This window comes from Limulus polyphemus, unplaced genomic scaffold (genome assembly GCF_000517525.1).
Source record: "Limulus polyphemus unplaced genomic scaffold, Limulus_polyphemus-2.1.2 Scaffold10145, whole genome shotgun sequence".
NCBI lineage: Eukaryota > Metazoa > Arthropoda > Merostomata > Xiphosura > Limulidae > Limulus > Limulus polyphemus.
The window spans coordinates 5,864-15,876 of record NW_013675755.1 but is presented as its reverse complement, the minus strand read 5'-3'; the positions used below and the strand labels follow the sequence as shown (position 1 = coordinate 15,876).

The 10,013-nt window shown below is 37.8% G+C and overlaps 1 protein-coding gene across 1 annotated transcript in view; it reads right to left on the bottom strand.

Moving 5' to 3' along the window:
* Window positions 1-10,013, bottom strand: part of LOC106476258 (parathyroid hormone/parathyroid hormone-related peptide receptor-like) — a gene marked incomplete at its 3' end in the record, with an annotated part of 21,002 nt that overhangs the window by 5,225 nt on the left and 5,764 nt on the right. The window contains exons 4-7 of the mRNA XM_022380181.1: window positions 8,507-8,663; window positions 6,386-6,446; window positions 5,204-5,273; window positions 1,573-1,664 (exon numbers count right to left, since the gene is read on the bottom strand). Of these exons, the coding sequence (XP_022235889.1) occupies window positions 1,573-1,664; window positions 5,204-5,273; window positions 6,386-6,446; window positions 8,507-8,663 (380 nt within the window). The remainder of the gene's footprint in view (window positions 1-1,572; window positions 1,665-5,203; window positions 5,274-6,385; window positions 6,447-8,506; window positions 8,664-10,013) is intronic.

Below are 10,013 nucleotides of genomic sequence, written 5' to 3'. Positions count from 1 at the left end.
TAAAAGAGAGGTTGAACTAATTAAGTGCCATCAAGGTGAACTCAAAGTGACTAAAGAAGTTGATGATGATGAAGTGGAACCAGGTATAGATATTAAAGCAGAGCAAGAGAAAGATCAAGATTTGAAGCCAATAATTGGATTTTTAAAAGCAAGTGCTTGGGAGAAGGTGTCTAGGCTAAGCCCTGTGACAAAGCACTATTGGGCACAATGGGACCAGTTAAAGCTTGAAGATGGTATTCTTGTCCGGAGATGGGAAAGTGACGACCTGGCAAACGGTTATACCGAGAAAGTTACGGGAAGTTGTGCTGCATCAATCCCATGATACTTAACAGGAGGACATCTCGGAATTAGGAAGACATTGAGTCATCTACAACAAAGATTTTACTGGATAGGTATGACGCAAGATGTGGAAGAATGGTGCAGAACATGCAGTACATGTAGTGCTAAAAGGGGACCCAAGCATACGGGACACCCACCTTATGAAGAGTTGCCTGAGAATGTGTCAGAGTTTGTGAAAGTGTTATCGGAAAGGATTGATGATATTCATTATCAAGTGCATCCAAACTTAAAAACGTCTGCTGATTCGATGAAGCTATCTTATGATAAGAGATCTACTGAAGTCAGCTTTGAACCAGGAGACAAGGTGTAGTTGTATAATCACAGGAAGACCAAAGGGAAGTCTCCTAAGTTGTCTTCTCCATGGGAAGGCCCATATGACATAGTGGATCGGGTAAAATGTGGTCGGCGAGGTAAGCCAAAAGTGGTGCATGCCAACAGACTTTGGCGTTATCATGGTCCAGGACATTTCAGTTGGGACGAAGTGAACAATAGAACAAATGACGCTGCTGAAGATGTGTCACCTGAAAAAGCCAATGTTGATAAAGAAAATCTACTCAGTTTTGAGAAGAGAAACGGTGAAGTTCTTGATGAAGTTACTATCACTGATGACTGTTACCGACGATAGGACATTTCCTGATGAAACAGATGAACCCCACGTGAAGCAGAAGCCAACGAGACGGAGACCAGTACGGAAGAAGATACATCCGTAAAATTAAGACTTTGTTGAATTGTAATTTTGTGTTTGTAATTCTGTACATTTAATTAAGTTATTGTTAATTGTTATTGGTTTAATGTTAGATGCTATTGTTCGGGACGAACAATACTAAGGAAAGGGCAGTGTTACGAAAGCAGAAGTCACGTGACCCTAGTAACACGTCATTGACTTCTAGAAATATCCTGTTCCTTCATGAATGCTCTAGCGTTTACTAGATATGTGTTAGTCTTGTAACGTGACGGAACAATGTGTAATTTAACTGCGGAGAGAAAATATTGTTGAGCACGTGAGACGTTCGTTGTGAATTATAGCGTTTGTTATAGCGCGACTATTGAAATTAAGTGTATCGCAAAGTTGTATTCAGAAAGAATAAACCAGTTTTATTTAAGAAAGGACTTGTATCGGTAAAGTTTCTCCGGAAAGAATTTTTACGGAAAATTTAACTAACGAACGGAGACGTAACAATACGTTCAGTTTTTAACACTGGGTAGCTGAAGAATGTGTAATCTTGAACTCACCTGTACCTGTACCTGTTGGCTTGTGTTGTTAAAGGCACAAACATCTTCAGAAACAACACTCGGGTGATGTTCACGAAGAATGTAAAGTTTACCTAGAAAAATAAACACAACACAAAATAAATGATAGTACCGTACACAGACTCCACTGTTAATAAAACATTACCAGAAGTAACATTTGTAACAGTCGCCGTATGGGCGAAGGGGTAATAGTAGTAATTAATAATTTAATCAATAGGATAATTAATTAATTAAAAATAAATAAATAAATCAAATTAAACACATATATATTGGATGGTCGTATGAAGGAGAGGCAAGTAGGCAGTAGTGAAGGCAAGTCCAATGCGTAGCAGAGGCCGGTTGATCTTTGAAGAAGGAGCAAGTCGGCAGCCGATTTTGACAAGTTATCGAAACAAAATGAAGCAAACGGGCCTGGCGGGGATCAGTGGATCAAGGTGCCAAGGCTGGGATCTATGGATCCGATGCCTGAGAATTAGATGTGGGGGGAAACGGGAGTACCCCGAGAAAACTCACTTTAGAAGCCAAATAGAAGCCCGACTAGTGCCCAGATAAAGATCCAGTGATGCTTTGAGGGCCTGGAAAGATACTGAACAATGTAATTATTAGGCACAGAATATAATGTTATAAGTAGTTCTGTGGATCATGGAGGATGGTAGTGGTGTTGTATATCATGTTGTATGGGGATTTGTGGATCATGGAGGATGGTAGTGGTGTTGTGTATCATGTTGTATGGGGATTTGTGGATCATGGAGGATGGTAGTGGTGTTGTATATCATGTTGTATGGGGATTTGTGGATCATGGAGGATGGTAGTGGTGTTGTGTATCATGTTGTATGGGGATAGGTATTTGTGTATCTTGTTGTATGGGGATAGGTATTTGTGTATCATGTTGTGTGGGGATAGGTATTTGTGTATCATGTTGTATGGGGATAGGTATTTGTGTATCATGTTGTGTGGGAATAGGTATTTGTGTATCATGTTGTATGGGGATAGGTATTTGTGTATCATGTTGTGTGGGGATAGGTATTTGTGTATCATGTTATATGGGGATAGGTATTTGCACCATGGTTTGGGGGTGGCGACAATTTTATGAAAATCGGCTGTGAGTGAATTTCGATGGGTGGCTTTTGTGTAATATTTGGCGGCGAGTTTAGAGATGCGGTCTTGTATAGTGTGTAGTGATGTGTGTTTTTCAACGTACCATGCGGGTGTGTAGTGAGGGGGTCGGTAAGCGAAACGTATTACTTTGTTTTGCAGCTTTTGTAAAATCTGCTGTTGGTTATTATTCATGTTACATGTAATCATTGCGCCGTAATCTAATAGTGGTCTGATAAATGTTTTGTAAATGTACCTGATTATTTGTGGTCTACATCCGTTGACGTGGTGACTGATTATGTGGAGGTAAGCTATTCTTGTTTTGATTGTCTTGCAAATTTCCTTAAAATGCGTGTGCCAAGTTAATTTAGTGTTTATGGTTATTCCTAGGAATTTGGCGGATTTAGTGAATGAGATCGTGTTATTGTAGAGGTTTTATTTAGCTAGCTTGACACGCTTGAGTCTTTTGTTTAATCTACGGTAGAGTATGATTGGCTGGGTTTTGGTAGGATTAAGTATTATTCTCCACTTGTTGCACCACTGTGTGATTTTGTCAAGGGCTGTTTGAATTTTCTTTGCCGCTAGTGGAGGGGTCCCAGGAGGTGCTCCATAGGGCTATGTCATCGGCATATTGTGAGGCGTGCGTGAGGGGCGTGATTGGCTGCGGCAGGTCGTTAACGAAGAGTGTGTACAGCAGAGGGCTTAAGACAGACCCCTGCGGTACACCTGCGTTAAACGTGAATGGTTGTGAAACTGAAGTGTTGATTTTGACTTTCGCCGATCTATTGAGTAAGAAGTTGGAAATCCATTTTGTGAATGTCGTGGGTATTTTGTGTTTCATTAGTTTGTACTTGAGCCCGTTGTGCCAGACAGTGTCGAAAGCTTTTTGTACGTCTGAGAATGTGGCAATAGTGGCCTGTAGTTTATTAAACGTGGTTTCAATTAGTGCAACGAGGTGGTCAGCAGTCTGTCTGTTTTTGCGACCTGCGTTCTGGATGTGTGATAATGTATTGTTGTTTTCTAGCAGCCATAATAACCTTGTCGTTATAATTTTCTTTAGAAGTTTGCCAGTGCAGTTAATTAAGCTTATGGGTCTGAAATCACTTGGATTTATTGATTGGGTGCCTTTCTTGGGGATAAACGTGATGAGTGCTGACTTCCATGCATTGGGGAGATAACCCGAGAAAAGTGTAAGATTGTATAAGTTAGTGAGATGTGTCAGAAGTTTGGGGGATGCGTTTTTTAGAACTACGTTGGGGATTTTGTCATCGCCGGGAGCTTTGTTTTTGATATTTTTCAGGTGAATTTTAACTTCGGGTATGGTTATAGGGGTAGATATGTCTTGAGGTGAACTCGGAGTGTGGTGTTGGAGTGTGTTGACCGGGAAAGAGGTGGAAAAGAAAGCAGTGTTATCATTGATAAAAGAGTTGATCTTGTCCTGGTGTTTACTACTGAATCTGGCGTCCTGTGGAGTAACAAATGTTTTCTCGAAATGGTGTGCATAAATTTCTGTTTTTTGTTTGTCAGTAGAGGCTGTGAGATTTTCATATGTTATATTGCCAGTGCTTTCAAAAGGTAGAAGGGTCTGGTTTGAGGTTATCGAGCTTGTTGCAAAAGTAGTAGGGATCGAGGCTATTTTTATATCATCCATTTTATGTTAGAGTGTGAGCTAGATTAAGTAAGTTAATTGTAATTATTATCAATTTCGTTTAAGCCAGAAATCAGAATTAGAGTCAGGTTTAATAAGGAACGCAATATTATTTATTTATTTTATTTTTAACACCGATTATTATTATTATTATATTTGAATTACCTTTATTTTTATTACGAAAAACCAGTAAATTACTCTTGTTTACAGAGCGGGTCAAATAACCCCATCACAAACGGGATACATCTACATTAGCAATTATAAGAACTTGAGTGTAAGTTAAAAAAAATAAAATAAATATCAACGACACATCTGCAAAATCCAGTGCCGACGCGGCCTTTCACACAATACCAGGATTCCTCATGAGGGCAGCTAGGATACGACAGACATAGCCGTGGTCGAGGCGCTATTTATAACATCAGTTTCATGAACAATAACTGGTCATTTAGGGTTGTAGAAACTCCCTTTCTGGACACTACGAAGAAGCAACAAAACAATTACAAATATAGGTGCTTACTCTAGAATATTTATTTTTATTCAAGGGGGACTCTATTTGGAACAATATTCCAAAAAATAACCTCACAAATTGGCAAAGAATTTTAGAGTTTACAAACCTAATGCTTCGACAAATGCTGTCTGTCGCAAAATTTCTAACAACCTTTAGCTATAAAGTGGATGTTAACATACCATTTTCGCAATGAAGAATTTGAAATAAACTGTCTGTTTTAATGCTTGAAAAGATCAAAAACTTCTGAACCCTCACAGAACATACAATTAAAACGATGTTTCACTGAAGAAGAATAAAAAAATTAGGATGTTTTTACACAAACAACAATCAATAAGTTTTTAGTGTCAAAATACTTGACTTACGATAATTGTTGTTGTGATTGGTGCACGGATGATCCAGAAATATCCAGAATTTTCATTGGTTGTCCAACATCTGAAGAAAAAGACACGTCACTTCTGAACAAACGCGAAATATGGTGTCTGATTGTATTTATATATATAGGAGTAAATATATGAGATTGGCTCACAAGCGAATTCTGAAGTTTAAGTTAAATAAAATTATGCAAATATACAAAGCATTAAAAAACTGAATATTATAGTATTTTCAACATGATATTATTTCTACAATTTAATCTGGACAGAGTTATAACATCATCGTACGCAAAGTTGTTTCTTGAAGTTTAAATTCTAATTTTTTTTGTCCCAACCATGTTAAGCAAAATCAACATTATATAGGCGAAAGTCCACATCTCAAGGACTACAGATTTGGTTTTAAGTTTTGAAGTTAATGACTTATTATTTAAATACTTTAATAAGATATTCTTTAAGTCAGAAGGCCCATATAACGATTCGTTTGAATGGAAAAAAGCCAACAAATCTAGTGTCAAAGGTATTCGTTAGTGTAGGAGAGGCTGGGAGAAAATTACGGATTCTAAGTTCCGTAATTTGGAAAATTTTGATAACTTATTTAGTCTTTTATCTTAATTCAACTAACCGTTGAAAGTAAGTAGAACCGATTATGTAGCCACGTAATTATTGTTAGAACAACCCAAAGTATTGTTTGAGCATCTCAATTTACTGTCGGAGCATTCCAAATTATTGTTAGAACAACCCAAAGTATTGTTTGAGCATCTTAATTTATTGTCGGAGCATTCCAAGTTATTGTTAGAACAACCCAAAGTATTGTTTGAGCATCTCAATTTACTGTCGGAGCATTCCAAATTATTGTTAGAACAACCCAAAGTATTGTTTGAGCATCTCAATTTATTGTCGGAGCATTCCAAATTATTGTTAGAACATCCCAAAGTATTGTTTGAGTATCCAAATGATTGTTGGAACATCTCAAATTATTGTTGGAACAATCCAAAGTATTGTTTGAGCATCCCAAGTTATTGTTTCAGCATCCAAAATTATTGTTTCAGCATTTCAATTTATTGTCGGAGCATTCCAAATTTTTAGTTGGAACATCCCAAGTTTATTTAAATCGACAAATTTCATCACTTGTAAAGCCTCAGAAGTCGTTATGGGCCTGAAACGTCAACTTACAGAGAGTCTTCCAGCAACGCTCGTACTATAATCCATGGAATGAGGAAGATCAGCGGAAGACCTGCAAAATATCATGAAAGGAGTCAGTGGTCAGTAGGTGCGGATATAGTGCAGCTGTGGACTTCAGCCGCACTGTGTTTCTTTTAAAAACTGAATTTATATCATCAATCAGTCAGTCAAATTAAAAATAAAAACCTCCATATATCAATTGTAAAACATTTCTTATCCTTAAATAATCTAGCTTATGACAACCTCTTCTCTGCAGCAACATCTGATAAGGATTTAAATACCAAAACTGCACGAGATCACCAGGTCAGAGTTCACCGACAGGAACAACCTTTAGCAAACTTACGTTTTTAATGTTTCATAAGGAAATTTTCGTGCTGCACTCTTTACAAAGTGGAAAAAAAAGATAGTTAAAATTGTTTATACTAAGCCTTGTCCTTTTGCATCATCAAAAGTAAATCCTGTGATTTTAACTGTGTACCAGTTTAACGTCATCCTCATTGTAACGTCGAAACATGTAGAGTCGTCAACTTTTTTGAAGGCCATAGATAGACCTAAATAAAATATTTTTAATTGTGTACCAGTTTAACGTTGAATATTATTTATGATTTTAACCGTGTTTGTCTTCATTTGTATACTTCACACCGCGCCGCCTCCTCCTCCATCTCACCAATGAGTCTATCACCTAGGTTTATACTAGTCTAGAAACTTTTCTTTAATCGATAAATAAATGAACAAAGAAATTACCCGACCTTACCGTCCTGTGCATGGGCGTCCGAAGAAATTTTACCGGGGGGGGGGGCAAAGTAACGGGCGCCCATGGTCTTGTGGAACTTAAATGACTGAAGTACATTTACTGAATAACCACTAAGTAAAAGTCTGACTTGTAATGTACATTTCCATGCACGACGACAAATGGGTTCAATAACTGCCATAAAACCCCAGACCTCCTTTTGATTCCGCCACGATTTATATTTCTACCAGAACCCTGAATTTTGTGAAATAAACCGAATTTATTCCGCATTCACGACGACAAAACGAAGTAACATCTCACACAATCCAACGTGAGCTTTTGAAAACGCAGTTCTTGTCCTCGTCATGCCTTAAAAGCTCTTGTAACTAAAGATGTTTTTTTTTTTTTTTTACAGTCTGAACTTTCTAAACTTTACATATTGTCATTTTTCTAAGCTTTGCACGTACAAGCTGATTTCAAGAATCAACGTCATAGACCGAAACAAGTACTTTAATAAATTTACTTAAGCTCAGAATCAGCTAAAAAAAAGGGCCCCCTTGCGGCACAGCGGTATGACCGAGGACTTATAAAACTAAAAACCGGTTTCGATATCTGTTGTGGGCACAGCACAGATAGCCCATTGTGTTTAACTACAGACAAAACAAAAGCTGAAAATAGAATTTTAGGTGTTATATAGCACGGTCATAACGTTTCGTCTTTATATATATATATATACACTGAACTGTTTATCTAATTTCAGGTTATGTTATACTAGTATTTAAAAATGACTTAATACTAGACGTACTAGCGCAGGGTCCCCGAAAGTGTTCTGTTTCAAGATTAAATAAAACCAAACTTAACAGTAACACATATTTTTATTTCTTGCTTTTGAAGTTCATATGTCATGCTGTGTTGTAGCCTACAATGTGCATAATACTTCTCGTGATCCATGGCGTGCGCACGTTTTACTGGCGTCACTACAATACAAATTGCCATGTTAAGCGTACCTTATATGACGTCATTTTAGTGTCTACTGACTGACTGACAGCACACTACTTTATAGTGGTAAGAGTAGTTAAAGCAGGTGATCCCTTCGGCCTCTATTCGGGGAAATAACTTTCTCATATTGGTCACTGGAGTTTGAACTGAAAAAGAGGAGCACATTGAAAACCTTACGAATATTACTGTTTAACTTGATAAACTCACGATAGATGTAGCGATTTGTCCTAAAACTGTAGCCGAATGTAGAAGTACGGTTCAATAGCTTATCCAAATTTACACGAACTGAATATTTGAATACACACATATAAATATATGTATAAAATAATCTGAGTGGACAGAACAGAGGATAAACATAGTAGATGTTAAAGTTCGTGCCTTACCCCAGCCCATGACGACGTAAAGAGAGATGCCGCTGGTGTCGGTAAACATGGCCAGGAAAACAAGATTGTGAAGGTAAAGTCCTTCCATTAGAATCCAACAGTAATTAGCCATCAGAAAATAGTGCCATAAACTGGTGAAAACTTTACAGTCTATATTCTGTAATAAATAATACCAGAAACTAGTGGTCAATAATTTACAGTCTATGTTCTGTGATAAATAATACCAGAAAATAGTTCCAGAAACTGGTGAACAATTTATAGTCTATATTCTGTAATAATACTGAAGTTAACCTACAGAAAATAATATAAAAAACTGGTGAACAATTTACAGTCTATATTCTGTAATAATACTGAAGTTAACCTACAGAAAATAATATAAAAAACTGGTGAACAATTTACAGTCTATATTCTGTAATAATACTGAAGTTAACCTACAGTAAATAATACAAGAAACTGGTGAATAATTTACAGTCTATATTCTGTAATAATACTGAAGTTAACAATAGGCTATCTGTGCTCTGCCCAGCACGGGTATCGAAACCCAGATTCTAGTGTTGAAAGTCCGCAGACAATGAACGAGCGAAGCATTTTCCAAGAGAAAATTTTATCTTTTACAGATTTTACTTATACACCTATAACACTCCAACGGCTCGGTATGGCCAGATGGCTAGGGCGCTCGACTCACAATCTAAGAGTCGCGGGTTCGAATCCCCGTCACACCAAATATGCTCGCCCTTTGAGCCGTGGGGGGTATAATGTGACGGTCAATCCCACTATTCGTTGGCAAAAGAGTAGCCCAAGAGTTGGTGGTGGGTGGTGATGACTAGCTGCTTTCCCTCTAGTCTTACATTGCTAAATTAGGGACGGCTAGCGCAGATAGCCCACGTGTAGCTTTGCGCGAAATTCAAAACAAACAAACATGTTTAAAGTCTGTGCAGTATTTGAAAAGTATATAACCACGGGCTTAGAGATATGTCCATGGGGTTAGTCCCCCCCCCCTCCCCAGAATTTGTGCGTAATAATTCAGAAGGTACCTGTGTCATTATTGAATAGGCCCAGTTGGTTTGAGGAACCTAACGTTCCTGTTACCCTCGTGTGTGCGATAAAGAGAGTGACGGTCAAATCCCACTATTTGGTCTAACAAGAGTTGAAAGTGAGGGTGGGTAGGGTTCACTAACTGCCTTCCCTTTAGTCTATCATTTGAAAATTAGGGACTAGCGCACATAGACCTCGAGTAGCTTTGCACGAAATTAAAAAAAAAAAAAAGTAATCGAATATCAAATACTGAACAACTTGCGTTTCGCCCCCTCCAGTGGAACTTATACTGCTAGAAACCGGGTTTCGATACAATACAGCCCGTTGTGTTGCTTTGTGCTTAACTTCAAACAAACTTCCATTTCTTTACAACACTAACGTAATTTTCTTAACGGCACCGGATGTTGAAAGTACTGATGACGTATAAGACGGCACCGGATGTTGAAAGTACTGATACAATTAACGTATGACG